Here is a 19,469-nt window from a genome sequence, read left to right on the forward strand (position 1 = left end):
TCTAAGAAAATATTTTATCAAAACCTTTAATCATGCAAAAAATCCTCAACCAATAATCATATACACATGTTAACAATACTCCATAAACATTTTGGACCAAGATCTATCCATTAGTTTGGTCAAAAACTCTAAAATATAACATATTCTCTAGTTTATCTTCCAGAATGACCTTTCTAGAGTTTAAACAATATTTTACTGATCAAATGATTTTTAAATGGAACAAATAAGCTATCCACGTAAATTAGACTAAAAAATAAACAACTTTTATGTAGGAGACTTTATGATAAAACACTTACAAAAGCTTCGAGATGGGTGTACAAAAAAACACCTAAAAGTTGTTCGAGAGAGTGTTTTGGTATTTTTTCAATGAAAAGTATAAATGAAGATGATTTCATGGGGAGTGGGTTGGAGATATTTATGCACAAGATATAGAAAAAGATAAGGCTGAAGTGAGAGTTGAGTGTAAGTATTTTTTACCCAATAATATCTACAAAAATCAGCTCAAGATATTTTTACTCAATAATATCCATAAAAATCAGTTCAATATATTTTTATCTAATAATATTCACAAAAATCAGTTCAAGATATTTTTACCCAATAATATCCACGAAAATCAGCTCAAGATATTTTTACTCAAAAATATCCACAAATATCAGGTCAAGATATTTGCTAATGGTAGAGTATAGACTTGGAAGAGTGAGGTAGCTCTTTGATTTTTTTCCTTCTAGAACATTTTAGATCCTCTTGAAGACATCTGATTAGTCATGTAGGGGATGAAATTACTTGGCCAAAATCAATGCTAAGGTGTCCAATTAAAACTTTTCTAACTTAATTAATTAGACATTCCACACTTTTGATACCATAGTGAGTAATAACAATAACTATGTGGTTAGAATAAAACCTATACAATTAATAGATTCATGAAAACTTATGAGGTCTTCACAAGGTTCCTAAAACCAATAGAAATTCCATAATTGAATTTCTAGCGGGCTGTTACACGTACTATCTTATTGATAGATTGATTCGTCTAATTTTGACTCTTCCAATGTCTACAGCAACTAATGAACAAGCATTTTCAGTTATGAAAATTATTAAAACAAGGCTTTGCAACAAGATTGAAGATAAATTCTTAGCAAATAATTTAGTTGTCTATATTGAAAGAGAAATAGTTAAAAATTTTGATTTAGATTCAATACTTGATGATTTTGTTTGTTTAAAATAATGCAAGTTATAATTTTAGACACTCTATATTTCTTTTGTTTAATATATTTATATGAATATTTTTATATTATTTTAATGATATATTATTATTGACATATCAAATACTTTTCTAATTTATAAGTTATATTAAACGTATTTTATTTTTATTATAAATCTTCCTATTAGATTATTATATATCGTAAAAAAAATTATGTAAAAATATAACAAAAAAAAAATATTTTATATATATTATTCTAGTTTTATTTATTCCCACCGGATGGAAACTTCTATGGGAGGAAGGTGAGGACCAGAAAAAGGGGCTTTGATGACACTTTCTGGACGAAAAAGCTGTAGAGGAATTAGGGAAGCGCCGGGTGTGGAGGGGGGCCTCCTCCCATTCCCCAAAGCAACAACAATATTTGTTTTCTGGAAAGAAAAAGAGAGATACGAGAGGGGGATGAGGGAGCGGACTAGAAAGTATTTAATTTCTGCTGGCTTTGGAAGGCGGTCTCCTTTTTCATTTGGTGCTAAACATGCATGCTAATCACGCATAAAACATGCATGTAGAAAACTCCTCATACATAAAAGCATTAAGTTTTAACGGTTCAATATTAAAACTCGGAGTCATCCGTTTCTTCTTTGTACTGATCTTCTCCTTCTGCATTGGATTTGGATTCCTTAAAGAAATCACCATCAGCTGTTACCATTTGGGATTCTTGTACATTGGCATCCTCCAACTCTTCTGGCATTGTGTTTGTGTTGCCGACTCTAATTACTTGTTCAGCGTTATCGTCTACTTCACTAATATCACCGCTGCTTGTCTGCTGTTGAATACCACTGGCTTCGTGTTCTTCTGCCCGTCTTCCTTCCTCCAGTTTCTGCTTTCTAGCATCATCTGTAACGTTGCTGGTTTCACCGTTAGAACTTATATTTTTCAGAAACTGGACTTCTTCATTTAAAGAATGTTGGGCATTTTCCAATATCTCGCGTTGATAATTTGTATCAGGATTCGTAGACTTCAGCAATTCCGCACCTGAAACATTAACAGCGTTGCTTTCTTCGATTGGATTATCAACACCCATTTCTCCTTCCTCTCTTTCTGCCCCCTCATTTCTGCCCTTCACTCCATCTTGATCACCCCTAAAGAATCTTCTACTTCTCATGCTCACTACTTCATTGTTTAGGAGATGCCCATTGTGCCTATTTTTCACAAGCATTCTCCATCTCTTTGCCTTCGTTTTACTCACATGGCCATGTTTTCCTCTCATTCTAGTGATAATTCCGGAGTTGACTGGCTCTTCTGACTTAATCCCACCCTTATTAATCTCACGAGGTTCCTGAGAATTTTGAAGTTTTTCCGTCACCTCTATATCCTTATCTCTTCTACCCTCGAAATCGCCCCCACCATTTTGAGAATCTTCATTTTTACTTCCTTGGCCATCTTCAATAGGCTTATCAATAGCTTGACCTCCATTATTAAAATTCTCTTCTAGCAATTTCCCCTGCTTCTGCATCTGCTCTCCTATCATCTCCCTCCGGTCAGTATCACCAACTAAATTTCCAGTTCCATCTTCAACTCTTTCCTTGGTCTCGGACTCTCTGAAATTGTTCGATTCAAGTTTGCTTCTATCTTCACTTACCGTTAAATTATCACCACCTCTGTAATTTCTGGATTCATGCAGTTTCTTAACTTCTTCTGCGCTAATGACAACGTCAGTTTTAGCTTGTCCGCCAACACGACTTCCATTCATGGTTGAATTCACAGCCAGGCTTGAAGGGTCATCGGTACTTGCTGACCATGCCTTAACTGGGTATTCAAGACGGTGCTTCAAATCCTCAATTTCAGCTTCCTTGTGCTTCAAGCTTTCCATTAGAGCTATCACATGAGGATTTTCTTTTCCTGGATCAGTCTCTTTCACTCTTAGCATTTTGATTTCATTCTGCTTCTCCTCGAGTGCAGATTCCATGGCTTTCTGTTCGTCTTTTAGTGAGCCAATGGTAGACTGCTTCTCTAGGATCCTTCTGTCAAGCTCCATCTTTTGGGTTCTAAGGGAGTATATCTTGGCTTTCATCACCTCATTCTTCCGTTTCATTTCCTTGGAGTGATTTATCTCCTTCTGTACGTGGGAGTGTACCCAAATAGAATATATAAATAATAGTAAGTAATGGGTACTGAAGAATTTGTGATTTTCTTTCTCATGCTTCATCTTTATGTATATTTGATGCAAAGTTTTCATTTTGCATCCCTAAACTATCATTCAATTTTCAAATTGCACCCCAAATTATTAAAGCCAATATGTAATTTGGTATACATCTTAAAATACCAGTTTTTTAAATATGCACCCCACCATCCAATTGACCCTTCGAATATAATGAAACTGAGTGAATTGTCTAAAATATCATCGTTATAAATTAAAATGACTTCACTACCCTTCATATACATAAAAAAAAATTAAATTAATAAACAAAATAATAAACCAAAATAGCTTATAGACGGGAATCTTCAAAACCCCGACTTGGTTCTTTTATTATTTGTTTTCTGCTTATTAGACATTAGCGAGTATATATAGTGTCAGACAGTTAATTATTTGAAAATTTAGTGTTTCATTATATAATTGATCATCAGGTCAAAGGCCGGATATAAGAGGGTGTAAATTGAGGAAAATTGGTAATTTGGAATACTAAAATGTTAATTTTGATCATTTATTGTTCATCTTGAAAAATAAATGGTAGTTTGAGATGAAAAATGAAATTGCTAAACAAGGCCGCCAAAGTTCTCTGTTCAATATCATGATGACATGCATTTTAGAGCTCAGTACTGCACTTTTCGATCTTTGTATGAATTTAATGGTTTTGAATAATATTTCCAGCTTCCCAAGATCATACATTCAAGAAAAGCAACAAAATTACTAGCATCATCTCCCATATATATATATATATATATATATTACCGTTACGTACGTTACCGGTAAAACAGCTAGCTGAAAGCGGGTTTGAAGATGGCGTTTACGGCCAAATGGTACAGATTATGTGATCGATTATGCATCGGTGTCTGAAACCCCGAAAATATCGTTGTATCGATCCCAAGGCATATATGCAGTTTAAGATGCCTAGAACCATCATATCCTAGCTACAACGTTTGCATTTACCAGTGTTTTTCCGTTTGATTTAGAAAGAATGCATGTTCTTCGTGTATATGTATGTATATATGTATATGGCATGCAAGGAGATGAACAAGTCAAAGCAAATTGCATGAGAGAGAAAGAGAGAGAGAGGAATTAATTACCTGCAATAGCAGCTGAAGTGAAATGAGGTCACGGTCTCTCTCCTTGACAAGAAGGTTGAAGATGCGGCGCTCTCTGAGCTTGTGGAGGACCATGACCCCAAGCAATGCGGCACCGAATGCCAGCAGAAGCATTAACCCATAGGGCCTCCCTCTATGCCCACAACTATTCCCTGCATTCCCCTTGTATGATCCCCCCATTGCCATCCCTCTCTCTCTCTAAAAATCATGAACTAGATTTCTTTTATCTTGGGAGGAAAAAGAGAAACAAACGGACGAAAGAAGTAAAGAAATGGATCTCGATCTCTCTCTCCTTTTTCTTCAGCGTGGGTTGTTCATATCATGTCATATTATTTTTGGTTGCTTGTCATGTAAAAAGGGCCATGCAACTACTCTACTCTACTCTCTCTCTCTCTCTCTCTCTCTTTCTCTCACTGTGTTTAAAGAGCGGAATTATCAAGAGGAGGAAGCATGGGAACCGTGTCTAAGGCGCTGATTCTGGAAACCATTGGCGTTTTTATTTCTGCTTTTCCCATATGTTGACCAGTTCTTAATTTACCAGAGTGCCCTTTTGTTTTTATAAAGCTTTTATTTTTATTATTATTATTATTTTTTTTTTTTTTTTTTTTTATGCTTTTTGCCATTGACGTATTAATACATACACCATCTGGCATATGCATGCATGTAAATTAAAAAATGTTTTTCTGGGTGAAAATAATATTTTTCCAATTCGAAGAAGTTTCATTAATTAACACATATATAAAAATATTAATATGGCCGGGTTTGCCGTTTTTCAAAGGCATGCATGCATTCAATACAAACCTCATGAGCATGTAACATAAAAAGAGAAACTATTCATGACAGAAAGGAACTTGTATCCAACGATATCTCACATGCCATATCCACTACGTACGGAGAAGGTTTTTTTTCTTTGGGGAAGGAATACAGCATTAATTAACTTGCTTTTGCCATTTGCAAGCTAGCCAGGGAACCTGAGGTCTACCAATTTGCTTGCTACTTCCGCCTATGAAGACTTCATATATGGTAATATCAAGTAGATTTAACTTATTTCAAAATAGAAATATCACTTAAAGTTCAAAATGTGCAGCTCATAACAAAATATAGCTAGGGAGTAACATGAGTGCAAGTTTAAAGCCCATTGAAGATGAAAACCCACTATGATAAAAAGAAAGGGAGGGAGAGATGGTTTAACAATAGCAAGACTTAATTGGACATAAAGCTGGAGACAAACGATAAAGTCAGGGCAAGGGACCTAAAGCAATATTGTGAATTCCGTTCCATACCAGTCGATATGATTGGAATTTCCCATTCTAGTGTAGAATTTCCTATTCTAGTGTAGTGTCCGGTACACTATACCATTATATATTCTATTTTATTCCAAATTCTACCATTCCAGTCTCATTTCGGTCATTTTAATCAAATTCTAGCTATTTCGGCCGAAAGGGGCATTTCAATCTCCATTCCATTACGGACTTTTTTGTTACCATGGCTGCTTATTAAGCTGGGGTTACACAAGGGGCCTGACTCTTAGATTGCACTCAATTCTTGACATGTTATTGAGCTTGAATACTTTCAAACTAAGTTATGATTTGCTTGTAAATCGATGGGCCAAAAATGAAAGAGTTGGAACCAACTGGGCTTTTTTCAAAAACTTTGGCAAAGACAGGATTTGATTGTGTTAACAGTGGATTTAATAAGGAAAACACTTGGTGTGATAGATTGGTAACCAAGGATAGGTTTGTTTAATAGGATGGGCATTTGGGGGCCAGTCAGAGAAAAGAGGGCTTTGACTGCTGGCATTAAAAGGAATGCTAATTTGTTGCTGGCCCACTGTTCATTGCCATATATTGGGTCCTATTCATGAAGGGAACCATCTGGGATGGAAGCTTGACTACCAGTGATCGAATTCCACTGGGCAGCACATGAAACCCCAGTGAAAATTTGAAGAGATTTGCTCCAGCTTTCTTGATAGATGGGTTGCTTCAAGTTCTTCATGTGCACTTTCTCTTTTCCTTGTTAATTGTTTGTCCGGATTTTTCATTGCTATGAATAGACCTTCTGCTAGTTCCCTAATGCAAACTGGAGTTTAAGCTATCTGTGGAGGAGGATTATGTATGCATGGTACTTGGAAGATATTAGTAGGTTGCTGTTGCATGCCAAATAAATTGCTCTTCTTGTTTAACGACTTCTCCACCCTCATCCATGGTCCATACTACAAGTGCTCTGGCATTGTTGAAAATTTTGGACAGGCTTGCATAATATGCCCCGATCGACAACAACAGTTATAGAAATTCGATAATCTTTTGTATTTAATAAGAATTTTTTTCACTTCCCTGTTTGGCCAAGCTAGGTTGAATCCATCTAGTAAAGGCTGTTCAATGTTAATCTCCACTTTCATCTTTAAATAATGCCTTAATGCAACTTCAAATATAAAGGCTTTATCCACTTCAATAAGATTTCCCAGCACTTGCCCAATTTGATTCGTGAGCATTTTCAGTGGAAGGCCATAGATTTGAATCCAAAACACAGAGTATTTGAGTTCCCACCTTATGCACACTAGAACCTGGGGGCAGATGCTAAGTACCATATACCTTTGAAGTTCTATGGTCGGTTGATCAGCACTCTTTCTTTGTCTTGCTGAGTCAAGAACGTGAATAAGGACACATTAACATCAACATCTTCAATCATGAGACCAAGCACAAAGCTCCAAACTGCCGTAATAGTTGCAGTTGCACGGAATATTTTTTTTGTTTGAAGGCTTTGAAGTTACCAGCTTTCCAACCAGTGTTAGGATGGAGAAATGGGTTCCTGGACCTGTTTCCCATTTGAGACTAAGCTCGCTCCATGACAATGTTGTTGCTTGTCTAATAAGTTTTTCAATGTCAGTTTGAATTGAAGACATACCTGAGAATGGTTGGTGGGTTGAGGATAAAGGGTGAGTTTTGAAGTGGTTGGTGGATTGAGGATAAGGGATGAGCTATGGAGAGGTTGGTGGGTTGGGATAAGGGGAGAATTGTAGGTTTTGAGGATGGCTACTAAGAGGGAAAATAACTCACTCGAGATCAGGTGGAGAGAAACTCTTCTTGAGAGAGAGAGAGAGAGAGTCTGGCTATGATTTTTTGTTTCCACCTGAGATTCCATAAGCCTACGTAGAGGAAAGGATGTCCAAGAATTCGACCAATTCCTCTACCCTGCTATTACGTCGTCGACATAAGGTCTGGTACCTTATTCTAATAAGAAATCTTTCTATAAATATTTGCGTCCCTTTGGCAAAAAATAAATGATTCAATGGGATGGTGAAGTGTGATAGAGAAGAACATAAACCGGCCCTTTCTGTAATAATAAGGTAAGCTTTGAAGCTGGCGGCTCTATCATACTATACTGTACTAGTTGTTAGGCAGCTAGCATTTTACTAATATAATATCGATTAAAGGGGACTCGACCATGATCTTAAAATTTATATAGATCTCAAAATGGAAGAATGAGCTATTTTGCTTGCGTAAGAACTTCACTCAGTACGGGATGAGATTCTTGCACTTCCATTCCTCATGCTAGCACTTCAAACAGTTGTAAACAAGTGAAATAGGCACGAAAGAAGAGCATTTTGGGGATGTCTTCATCAGCCAGCACCTTCAACAGTCAGTGGACAGATTCCTCAAATCAGTCCTTCCCCATGGGCTATCATCCGAACAAATTTGTAATTGGAGGAGTGAAGTCTTAATACAATTCGAAAAAGAGAATAGAATGTCCAAGGAAACAACCTAAAAAAAAGTAGGTATTATTATAAGATTAAACAAAGGGATCTGCAAATAAAAGCTCTAAAGGCTACAATATATAAATTGTTAAAAGCTTCCATAAAAGCCAAACTCCTGTATTTCTCCCTCCGCCTTGAACTATCTCATCATCCCTTCTACAGCTTGGCCCGTACACCAACTCTAGGTCCAATAAAAGTAAAAGTGACGGCCAACCTATCAACAATAGGAAGCGGTAGAAATTATTGGATTCATGATAATGGGTTTCTACCAAGAAACTATGGATTTTTTAGTTTTCACCATTGGTTATTGATCGAGCCACTACAATGGAATGAGATAAGAATCTCTAGAGGTCTTTCCTCTCCACTTACTCAGTAATAGGTCTTTGATCACTTTGTATGTAGAAGACTTCTTCCGATTAGCATAATTGTCCAATTTCTTCCTCGATATACAAAGAACACTGACTCCTACTCCTCCTTAATCTTCAAGAAAGAAAGAAGTCAATATTCCAAAAGAATAACATCATTGATTCTAATGTCAAAACTTCAATTTTGTCAAATTATCTGCCTGAATCTCTAATGGTGGAACTTGAAGACTATATTATTACTTGGCAACAAATTGGAGGATAAGGTTTTTGCAAATAATTTAATTGTCTATATTTAAAGGAAAATTGTTAAGAAATTGGATTTGGATTCAACGCTTGCTAATTTTGTTTCTTTCAAAAAGCATAAGCTACAATTTTAGGCAATGTGTTATATATTTATTTTTTTCTTTTATTACAAGTATCTTCTGGTTATCTTAATTATATGTACATAGATGATTGGCCTGCCTGCACTCGACATTATCGGTCATGACCTCGTTTATGAGAAGATAAAGCTACGAAAAGTAGGTGAAAACGCCTGTTAGAATTGTTAGTTGAAGAAAATTCAAGACTTCAAAATCATTAAAAAAAGCCCCCACAACTTAATTTGTCTCTATCCCACAAATATATTGAGAAACTAAATAACTAGGAATATTTAGTACACGAGAATGTGCAGTACCACATGTCACCTTTGCCTCAATTTCTTACTATGAAAAGGATGGGTTGATCAATTGTACGTTAAGCAATTTTAAGTATGTTAAAAAATATATATATATATATATATATATAGTATATTATGCAATGATGGAGAGGATTAACTGATCATTGAAGTATATAGAGATCGAAAATGTTAGTCCCATATTCATCAAATAAAGTACTGTAGATATCGTCACGAGACAACGCACAGACAATGAACTTTGGGTGCTATGAGGCACACTTGGCACGTATGCATCGTACGTCTCGAGGAGATATTGAACTCTTTATTTTTAATTATTTTGAATACATAGGTGTTGTTTACATCGGTTACATAACATAAATTAATTAGAAAACTAGTTGTTTTCTTATAACTATTAATGAAATGCATCATATATATAATTAACAAGCATTTTAAAATTCAAAATCTAAAAATATATAAGACATTATAATATAAGTTATTAATAATAAGAAGTGGGTTCTACTGACCAGCAATCATTGTGCAATGGTTACAAACCCCGCTAGACAATTATTTCAAATTTCAAATTATTTCCATTTATTTAGGTACTGTTTGGTCATAAGAAATTTTTATCTCAAATATAAAATTCTCATCTCATCATTACAATTTTCTCAAATCCCCGTATAAAATATAATAAATAATTTAACTTTTTTCAAATCTCAATACAATAATAATATTAAAATATAATATTTTAATATTTAATCTTAAAACTCAAAATTCTAATCTAAAAAATCTCAGTGGTCAAGCAGAACTAATCACCATGTTTTGAACAAGTAATACTTATTTATACATAATCATAGCCAACATATATAATTAAACTTGTTATTGTCAATCAGTATGATATATAAAAAATATATAATTTCATATGCTTTTGCAAATTAAAATATGAATTTATATATGGCCACCACACCCTACACATGATTCAACTAAATTAATGCTTTGACAACAAGTTAAGACATTGCAAAAGGTCAAGTCTAGCTTCAAATGCTTTCATGTATGCCCAACTCCTCCAATATTTTTTAATTTCATAATTAATCTTATATTTCTTTAAAAATAAAGACATGAAAAATAAATAAAGTTTGCTTCCTGGAGGATACAAACTATTTCTAAGTATTAATTAATTTAACCCTATTGACAATTTCTGCAATACAAATGGTGCAGATGGAAGGAGAAGCGCGGTCTGTGATGCTCAAGAGTTGCACCACGTGAGTCATGTTTCCATCACAAGTGTCTCCCCGCCCTCCCTATTCATTATTTGAGTATTTACACGTCAATCTGTAGGCCAGGCCAGATATTTTTTTTTTTTTTTTTGAAAATTCCAGGCCAGACATTTGTTTATACGGTTTCTGTGCTAATATATATATATATATATATATATATATATATATTGACTCACATATACATAAATATTATCTCAATATATGGCTTTTAATGTCATCCCTATTCTCCTACATCTACCCTCTTTAGTTCTCGTGAGAGGAAAAAAAAAAGTAGGAGCAGCAACAAGGGTCAAGCAGAGCAGAGGAAACGAATGGATTTGGACCCAAGTTTCAAGGTAAGGGGCTCATGATCTTCTTTTTCTTCTTCTTCTTTGGCTGCAATATTATCACTGCCATGGTCATTCAGTCTTGACATAAGCATGCCTAGTTTCTAATGATTCTGGGTACTTTCGTTGAAATATGATGATATTGAATCGGAGAAGTGATGTGATGATTGTAAAGAAAAAGCCAACCCAGTAGTTTTTATTGCGAGATTTTTCCTGCAGTAGTACTCAACCGGCCTTAAAAATGATCAGGTTTAAGGAATGAAAGTTGAGTTGCTAAAAATGAAGTCAATGGATGTAAAACTTTCTTATTGCTTGCTTGCTACCTCTAGTTCTTTACTTCTGATGGGCTGGTTACTGAACATTTTGGAAGCTATTATCGAGGAAAGGCAAGAGAAGAGAGAACCGAACGATCCCAAAAATTAAAATGAAATAGCTCTGATAATAACAATGACATTGACGGGAATGATCACAGCTGTAACCTTCACCAAAGACTAGTGGCTGTGGAAGCAAGATGTGAATGTGTGTATTCAGCTTGGCGTTGAAAATCAAGTGATTTTACGAGCAGAAGTTGAGAAAATGAAATGGATGGGCACTAAAAATGAGAAAAACGATAAAGAGAGTTTAGTGCTTGGATTGACCCACATCACCGACAACGTGGGCCTTTGAAGTAGTTTTATCATCCATCATGTCTAAGAAAGCAAAATGTGGGGAAATTTTACGTATATTTTTCAAATAAGGAACAGGAGAGTGAAATAATCCCTCTCTCTCTCTCTCTCTCTCTCTCTCTCTCTCTCTCTCTCTCTCTCTCTCTCATTTTTTTTTTCTTGGAATAATGAGAACCCCAATAAAATCATAGTGACAAAAGTTATGCTTTGCATTTGATTCTCTAACTTCTAAATTATTCCCTATGCGTGAAACAAAGGACAAGAAGAAAACCATAGACCAATCCTCGCTACTATGCTGCAAGCTGTTTATCTCAGAATCACGAAACCATGCTGCCCTTGATGCCATCGAGCGAGCTGGGAGGCTTGACCCAGAAACTGTCATAGTGAACAAATTCCCTGATCGAGCTTATAACAGGGTCAGGTACACCCTGGTTTCATATGTGATGCATGACATCACTGGGAGTGCCATCTACAGCCCATTGCAGCAAACTATCCTAGCCATGGCAGAGGCTGCTTTTGGAACCATTGACCTTGAGACCCATTCCGGGGCTCACCCCCGCCTTGGTGTCGTGGATGACATCCTTCTCCATCCATTGGCCAGGGCATCAATGGATGAAGCAGCTTGGCTTGCTAGGGCAGTGGCAGCAGACATTGGCAATAGATTCCAAGGTTGGTCCAATCTTTTGTAAGTAGTTTGAGATTCAATACTAACACGATTTGCTGCTGAAATCTTATCTTTAACTTCCTTTTCTTGTTCTTAATATATGGCAGTCCCAGTATATTTGTATGCTGCAGCACACCCGACAGGCAAGGCTCTGGACACCATCAGACGAGAGCTTGGATTTTACCGGCCCAACTTCATGGGCAACCAGTGGGCAGGATGGACCACGCCTGAAATACTTTCAGAGAAGCCTGATGAAGGTCCAACAATGGTTTCTCAAGCAAGAGGCATCACAATGATTGGGGCACGCCCATGGGTGGCATTGTACAACATACCCATCATGTCCACAGATGTTTCAGCTGCTCGAAGGATTGCTCGCATGGTGAGTGCTCGAGGAGGCGGCCTCCCAACGGTGCAAACACTGGGCTTGGTTCATGGTGAGGACTCAACCGAGATAGCTTGCATGCTCTTAGAGCCAAATCAAATTGGGGCAGACCGGGTCCAGAACCAGGTTGAGATGTTAGCAGCTGAAGAAGGATTAGATGTTGAAAAGGGATATTTTACTGATTCTTCACCGGAGATGATTGTTGACAAATACATGAATTTAATCTCGGCTGAAAGAGACTAATAAAAGACTGTTGATCTACTGGCCTGGCCACATCTAAGAGTCTTTTAGTTTTTACAAAATGTCAATCGCATCATGAGGGAAGATATCGTCTTCAGGAAGTGGGTCGTGTTTATAACTTAAATGTTCAATTAAATATAATAAGGAAACAAAATTCTGTCACTTTTACATCAGTCGTATACCCTCAATACACCAATTTACACTCGGGAGTTACCCGACTCTTACCATTGTCATAAACACTGCTTCTTCCGAGAATCTTCGGACAACAGCACATCAAGCAGCTCCTTTAACCTCTCAGCACCAGGACCTGGTCTAAACACTGTACCATTCCCACGCAATGAGCATGGATCGGCTCCATCATCTTTGCTCCCAATACACCATGCCCCAGGGGCAAAACGGGTTGTCCGACCTAGAAGCTCTTTATCAATCTTGTCTAGGACAGGATCATCCTTTGCAAATTTTCGAGCAAATGGGGCTTTGCTTTTGACCATTTTGTCAAAGTCCTTCATTGACAAAGAGATGGGATGCTGCTTTGGAGGGCTGTCCCAAGCAATGTAGTGGAGATCGTGGCTAATTGCAGTGTTGCGGAATTCTGGACTGTTGCACATAATAGTATGAAAATAACCTTCCGGAGAGGAGATGAAATTTGTGTAATACATAAGGATAGTTCGTGGGAAGTTATCCCATCCCCATATACAGTACTCGACAAAGGATCGGGTTAGCATTACCCAAGCTGATCCTGCAAAATAGTTCTCAAAATGGATTAATTTCACAGACCATCTCATTCAAATTTACCCTTAATTAAGTAAACCAGATAATATGCCAAATTTTAATCAGCAAACTGCCAGATTTCGTACAAAAAATATAGATTGAAATCGATGTGCAGGGGAACCAACTAATTAGGAGATTTCCTCGTAGTAAACAGTGAAGAACCTCCTCCTATTCTAACCAGCTCCCAAGCGCTGAGATCACAGCCATATGCCACGCAACTAATAGTACATATACTGCCCTATAAACAAGTGCAATTTTCTCAAATTTTATAATTATAAACTTGACCGGTTGATTTCTAGCACTTTATATAATGTTTACTCTGAAGCTAAATCCCATGAAATAGCCAACGTGTGAAGAGCCACATGCCTTCAGGCATTAGGGTTTGGGTCTTGAGAGGTGTTGAGGAGAGTTGTGAATAGTAATAAAAAGTAGGTAAAAAGTAATAATAAAATAATAAATAGTAATAAAAAATAGGTAAAAAGTAATAATAAAATAATGAATAGTAATAAAACATAGGTAAAAAGTAATGAATAGTAGTAAAAATATGTGAAAATTAATAATAAAATAATGAATAGTAGTTAAAAGTGTTGAGAGTACCTGAGGTACTCTTAGTACCCAAACGCTCGATATACATGTACCATTGCTATCTAATTGCGCATGACAAAAACGACGTGTAAGAGAGGCATAAAAATGAGAAGCTTGAGATCTTAAACAAAAGGGACAGAATGATCCTACCCCCAACAAAAAAACAAAAGAAAAGAAAACCCAAAAAAACAAAAAATACTATAAAAAACAAAAACTTTATCAAACGTATTTTAACAAGTATTTTTTACTACTGTCGGAAATGCATTAAGTTTTCCAATGTGTTTATCCTAAACCAAGGAGATATATGATTGGCTGTGCAAAGAGTGAGGCATAACATCTAAAAGAAAGGACCATTGTCAGCTAATAACTTAAGCATAAAATGCATTTCAGAACTGTTACGCTTGATGCACTGATAATTTTGCATCGTACTTACCTGTAAACAATTTGAATGATGTAGGAAGCGATCGGCGTTGAGTGGTCCAAGCAATGTCAGATTTTTTCGATAAGTAGAGTCCCGGGTCAATGATTATGGGTTTTGCCCTTTGGTTCCTACAAAGCAGGTAAATAAGGCATCCCCATCATCAATATTATAAAGGAGAGGAGAAAAATCTTCTTAGAATAGCATGAACACTGCTTGTACATTTTACTTACAATTTCCATCCGGTAATCTGCATATGCTCAATGAAATTGAAGTTTCGAGACAAGTTAGAGAAAACGTAGAGCAGATCTGCAAACCAAAGAATAAATCACATTCTACTTCCACAGAAGAAAGAAAGAAAAGTAAATAAGGCCATAAATGCATCTATGTAAAATATAAATACTTTTACAACATCAGAGTATCAAGAATACAAAACCATCTAGGGCTGTATTAAATAACTGCCAAACCAATCAGATCATAGTTATTTAATACAATATATATATATCGCAACTGGGCGATACAGAACTAGGCTTTGGAATTTAATATCACGACTGATTGGTGCACTGAGCCCCAAACTGTGGTCAGTGCTAACATGAGTTGCATTAGAACTAACTAGTTTAGAATAGCATGGTTATTGATAGCGTAGCATTATGAAACATGGCAAAGCCTTTTATAAGAGAATGGAATGACAAAAGTTGACTTGTTCACTTTGTGGATTACGAAAAAGAAATACATTCAAGAGCAAGATGATTGAATTTAAGATATACATCCAAGTAAATTATAATACTTTTTCCAACCAAACTTTAGTCATTTATCCATATGTTAGAATCTAAGAAACCTAAGATCAAGGAAGCAATAATCAAGCTTTCATTAGTCTGTAATTTTTTAATTTCGCATCAAGAAGAAATGAATTCAAGTGAAAGGGTAATAAACGATTACAGAAAGGAACAGGAGTGCAAGGACCAGATTTTTGTCTCCAAAATGAAGAAATAAATAAATAAATGAATGTGTGTGTGAGTGGAGAGAGAACAGCTCTTCCAACATGGCTTTCTCTGTATGTGATTATGTCCTATGTATCACACTATGAAGCAGAAATAAGGATCCCCAAGGATTCCCAAAACTGATACCAACAAGAAAGAGGCCATTTCCATCTATCCAAAGTTTAAAAGCTGCCCTTCATAAAACTATTTCACACAAGAAAACCCATAGCATATTAGAAAAACGAGAGATTCTAGAAGTTTTTTATTTTTTTCAGAGTGGAAGAACTTGACACAAAAGAGAAACTGATTTTCTTGAAGAAACCTTCAATGTACTCAACTACCAAACTCACTTTCACCCATCAGTAAAACTTGACTGAGAATGAACCATTTACCATGTTCTGGAATGCTACAGTCAATATAAACCACATAACCCAAGGGAAAAAGAACATCTTGCTACATTTTGGAGGCTAAAAACATCCTACGTGCTCAATATCTCACTTAAGAAAACGCCATGCAAAATATATTCACCATTTGTAACTGTTGCCAAGTACATTAACAAAAATGTCAAACTTTACAACCAATTCTCAGTCTTTTGAGAACATTTATGATTATAGAAGCTCAAGCCCCAAGTGATGAATATGTTTTTGTTCCCAAAGCAGGTTAAACATGCATAAATGCCCACTACAACCAAGAAAACAATATCTAAGGCTAGCAACCAAAGACTACTTACTGTACCAAACAAAGAGAGAATTTTGGCACTAACCATCTTGCGTCACAAGAGGATAATCTGAAGCACTGAGGTTTATGAACCAATCCCAGTGCAGGCTCTCCCTCAACAAGATTGCAATTGCTTGGAGGGTACAAGCAATCATCGTAGGTCCCTTGTAAGTCACCAAATTGGATTGAGACATAACCCGCACATTCTCCACTTCATGAAATGTCGGATCAGACTTCACCAAATTCGTCAATTCCAACCTTTCGCGAGGTGGTGCCTCAAGATCCAAATGTAGAACATACTGGTTTCTTGGATGATATACTGCCCTTAAGGTCCTCATCATCCTATGACTATCACCCTTAGTCCCTGAAATAAGATATGCAAATCTAGGTGCTTGCATTTTCAATACCCCATCAGTCTCAAATGATCTTCCCAAATCCGATTCAACAAAGTACCCATTTGAGTCCTCTGATCTCGCAAACGAAACATTGTCAAGCGGCAATTGCTCTCCATGATAGGGAGAGGTAAATAGCCCAAAAATGGCTGTCAAAAACAACATAATTGATACAATCACACTCGCAAAAAATGGAAGAATCCACTTTCTATCGCTGAATACTCTTCCTGAGTGGGAATTAGCATTTTTCCTCATACTTGTCTGCAGGTCGTTAGCCGAACACCAGCTGCTTGTACTAATTCTTCGAATTAGCTGAGAATCTCATAAAAACTGAGTAACTAAGCAAAACCCACCAATCTACTAAATAGAAGAGTGCCAAAAAGAGGCAAGTAGGCCAGGTGACAGAACCAGAGCCACCTTAATGAGTAAATGAAGAATAACATTTAAGCCTGTGGCTTATAGCACAAATGAATGAATAAAATCCCAAATTCTGAAATCAAGAGCTGGAAAAGCCCATAAAGCATGTGAAAAGGGTTCGGTTTTGCTCCCCAGTTCTCAAACAGACTCCAAAAACTTCTAAATCATTGAAAGTGAATGAACCTGAAGGCAATTAAGGCAAAAAACTATTAAACAACTGACATCTAGAATGGATGAAAGAAAAAATAGCTAGCAATTAGATTTCATACATAATACATAAAAATCGGCTCTTTCTGGAAACTGCCCCAGATCTAAATCTATCAAATTTAATAAACGGGGATAAAAAAACACACACACTTGGAGTGTAAGTTTCAGATACTTCAAAGCCAAGAGAGGTTTAGAACTTTAGAGTGGGACTTGCGTCAAATGTTATAAAATCAAATGAACCAAAAAATTCAAGGAAAAAAAAAAAAAAAGAAACAAAGTAGAGAGATGCTTACTCATGCAGAGAGGATTCAAAGAAGATTCAAGAACTAAATTGTGAAAGAGATTCTGAGGTAGAAGTAGTTGCCTTTGCTAGAAAAGAATTTTCGAGCATTTGGGAAAGAGAAAAAGTAGGGCAAAGAGAGAGAGAGAGAGCTTGAGCTTGAGACAGATATAGTGGACCGTACACATATGGAGAATTGGTTTGCTTTAATTGGTGGCAAAAATACAGGATTTAATAATTGATCATACTTTAGTTTAAACTGTCCGAAACGCGATTATGAAATAATGAATTCGTTCCCACGTTACTTCAAAGCGAGTGCCCAACATTCTTGATTAGGTAAAATAAAATATTTGAAAGAAAGAGTAAGAATTACATTGGGCTTAATAAAATTAAAATTTGTCTAGTATTTAATTAGGAAACATAAAAATAGATTGTAGTGGACTCAGTATAAAACTATAAAAATTTTAACTTTTATCAATTTTAATGAGCAAATCTGTTGAGCCCTAGCTGCTGGCCAAATGTTATTTTAGCATAAAAAATTTCCATTGACTCTTGTTTTCGATTTTTACCTGCTGTATTTCTTAGTTTTTGTTCCTTAGGCATATTTAATCATTTGCGTAGCTTTTTGCTTTAATTTGCATCTATATTATATTTGAAAAAATATAACTATTGAAAAAATATATCAGTTGAAAAATATATGACCGTTGTAAAAAAAAAGGTTAAAAAATTTTATCCATTGGAATAATATGAACATCAAAAAATTAATTTGTAATTTTTTAATAACTAATAAATATTCAAATTACAATTAAAATTAAAATAAATGAAAATGTCAAAATCAATATTTTAATATAATAGTGATAAATTTATTGAGTATGTTATTTGGTGTTGTTGAAAAGTGGTTATCTAAATTTGTAAAATCAAATTTCCTAATCAAATTTTGGCCAAACTTTATTGAGTCTACTACTTTTGCTCTAATGTTAGGTACAACTTTCAAATAAATAAGTCTCATACAAATCCTTTTAAAAAAAAAATTAATTTAACTAATAAAGAATAATTTTTTTATACTTTTTTTTTATGTGGGATCTATTTTTTTTATAAGTACTTATATAGAACTTATCTATTTCAAACTCATACAAATTATTTATCTTTAGAGAAATGTTTGGTATACAGAGACTTTAGGCAATAAAAATTATAAGCTTATACTATTTAATATGATATGTCAAATTAAAAATCTCATTTTTAATTATATCTATTGATCTAATGTAATTTACTTTAATTTTTTTATCACACAAAAAAAAAAAAAAACTTTTTGCATTAATAAACCATCTCCAAATTCTCTATATAAGGAGATTTTTCCCCTTAGGCCAAACGCTCAAAAGACATGCCAAAATACGGAGAGCCAGGCCAATCGGACGGCCCCTCGACCCATCAATGGCCCCTAGCCACCAAGCTCAGACCGCCCCATGGCCCTAATCATGCAGGAAGCCCAAAAGTGCAAGGAATTGGAGCACATCACCCCGACCTTCCCCTACAATATCGAGCCTCAAAGATCCTATGCAAGCAAGTAGACGGGAAATATAGAATGCCATTGATCTTTTGACATAAAGTGAGGAGGAGTCTGATGAAGTGCACCTGCTGTAGGGCAGAATGGACAAGATGTCACACTGCATTTATTGTGACACCCCACAAAGTCACACCGCATTAAATAATTCTGACCAAGAGAACAATATTTTAAGTATGGTTGTAAAAATAAACTAGAAAATTGGCCCAGACTGATTGGTTCGGTCTGGTTTTGGACTCGTTCGATCTGTGACCGGTTCTCAGTTTTATGTTTTCTAGGACCAGATCAGACTCGTTCGCTTATTTATTAATTAAT

At 35.7% G+C, this 19,469-nt stretch overlaps 3 protein-coding genes across 5 annotated transcripts; 1 reads left to right on the top strand and 2 right to left on the bottom strand.

Moving 5' to 3' along the window:
* Nucleotides 1–1,671: 1,671 nt before the first annotated feature.
* On the bottom strand, nucleotides 1,672–4,962 carry LOC122303924. The gene is made up of 2 exons (XM_043115914.1): nucleotides 4,487–4,962; nucleotides 1,672–3,317 (listed from the first exon to the last, which is right to left on the bottom strand). The coding sequence occupies exons 1-2, from the start codon at nucleotides 4,688–4,690 to the stop codon at nucleotides 1,812–1,814; spliced, it is 1,710 nt and encodes a 569-aa protein (XP_042971848.1). The 5' UTR covers nucleotides 4,691–4,962; the 3' UTR covers nucleotides 1,672–1,811.
* A 5,770-nt stretch (nucleotides 4,963–10,732) lies between these two features.
* Nucleotides 10,733–12,847, top strand: LOC122303927 (glutamate formimidoyltransferase-like). Its single transcript, XM_043115918.1, has 3 exons — nucleotides 10,733–10,884; nucleotides 11,798–12,209; nucleotides 12,312–12,847. Exons 1-3 carry the CDS (start codon nucleotides 10,861–10,863, stop codon nucleotides 12,827–12,829), a joined length of 954 nt encoding a protein of 317 aa, XP_042971852.1. The 5' UTR covers nucleotides 10,733–10,860; the 3' UTR covers nucleotides 12,830–12,847.
* A 72-nt stretch (nucleotides 12,848–12,919) lies between these two features.
* On the bottom strand, nucleotides 12,920–17,812 carry LOC122303925 (beta-glucuronosyltransferase GlcAT14A-like). Of its 3 annotated transcripts, none has more exons than XM_043115916.1 (5): nucleotides 17,607–17,802; nucleotides 16,344–17,001; nucleotides 14,834–14,909; nucleotides 14,616–14,731; nucleotides 12,920–13,565 (listed from the first exon to the last, which is right to left on the bottom strand). In XM_043115916.1, exons 2-5 carry the CDS (start codon nucleotides 16,942–16,944, stop codon nucleotides 13,057–13,059), a joined length of 1,302 nt encoding a protein of 433 aa, XP_042971850.1. In that variant the 5' UTR covers nucleotides 16,945–17,001; nucleotides 17,607–17,802; the 3' UTR covers nucleotides 12,920–13,056. The 3 variants fall into 3 exon arrangements, with proteins under 3 accessions (XP_042971850.1, XP_042971849.1, XP_042971851.1); XM_043115915.1 differs by having other exon boundaries at nucleotides 16,344–17,289; nucleotides 17,607–17,801; XM_043115917.1 differs by lacking the exon at nucleotides 12,920–13,565 and adding an exon at nucleotides 13,576–14,244 and having other exon boundaries at nucleotides 16,344–17,289; nucleotides 17,607–17,812.
* Between the last annotated feature and the right edge of the window lie 1,657 nt (nucleotides 17,813–19,469).

This window comes from Carya illinoinensis, chromosome 3, assembly GCF_018687715.1.
Source record: "Carya illinoinensis cultivar Pawnee chromosome 3, C.illinoinensisPawnee_v1, whole genome shotgun sequence".
Classification (NCBI taxonomy): Eukaryota; Viridiplantae; Streptophyta; class Magnoliopsida; order Fagales; family Juglandaceae; genus Carya; species Carya illinoinensis.

Coding starts and splice junctions, on each gene's coding strand:
- LOC122303924 (XM_043115914.1), bottom strand. CDS start 4,690: ATGGCAATGGGGGGATCATACAAGGGGAATGCAGGGAATAGTTGTGGG. Junction 3,318..4,486: donor CACTTCAGCTGCTATTGCAG/GTAATTAATTCC, acceptor TCCCACGTACAG/AAGGAGATAAATCACTCCAA.
- LOC122303927 (XM_043115918.1), top strand. CDS start 10,861: ATGGATTTGGACCCAAGTTTCAAG. Junction 10,885..11,797: donor ATTTGGACCCAAGTTTCAAG/GTAAGGGGCTCA, acceptor CGTGAAACAAAG/GACAAGAAGAAAACCATAGA. Junction 12,210..12,311: donor CATTGGCAATAGATTCCAAG/GTTGGTCCAATC, acceptor AATATATGGCAG/TCCCAGTATATTTGTATGCT.
- LOC122303925 (XM_043115916.1), bottom strand. CDS start 16,944: ATGAGGAAAAATGCTAATTCCCACTCAGGAAGAGTATTCAGCGATAGA. Junction 14,732..14,833: donor CAGATTACCGGATGGAAATT/GTAAGTAAAATG, acceptor CCTGCTTTGTAG/GAACCAAAGGGCAAAACCCA. Junction 13,566..14,615: donor ATCATTCAAATTGTTTACAG/GTAAGTACGATG, acceptor ACTATTTTGCAG/GATCAGCTTGGGTAATGCTA.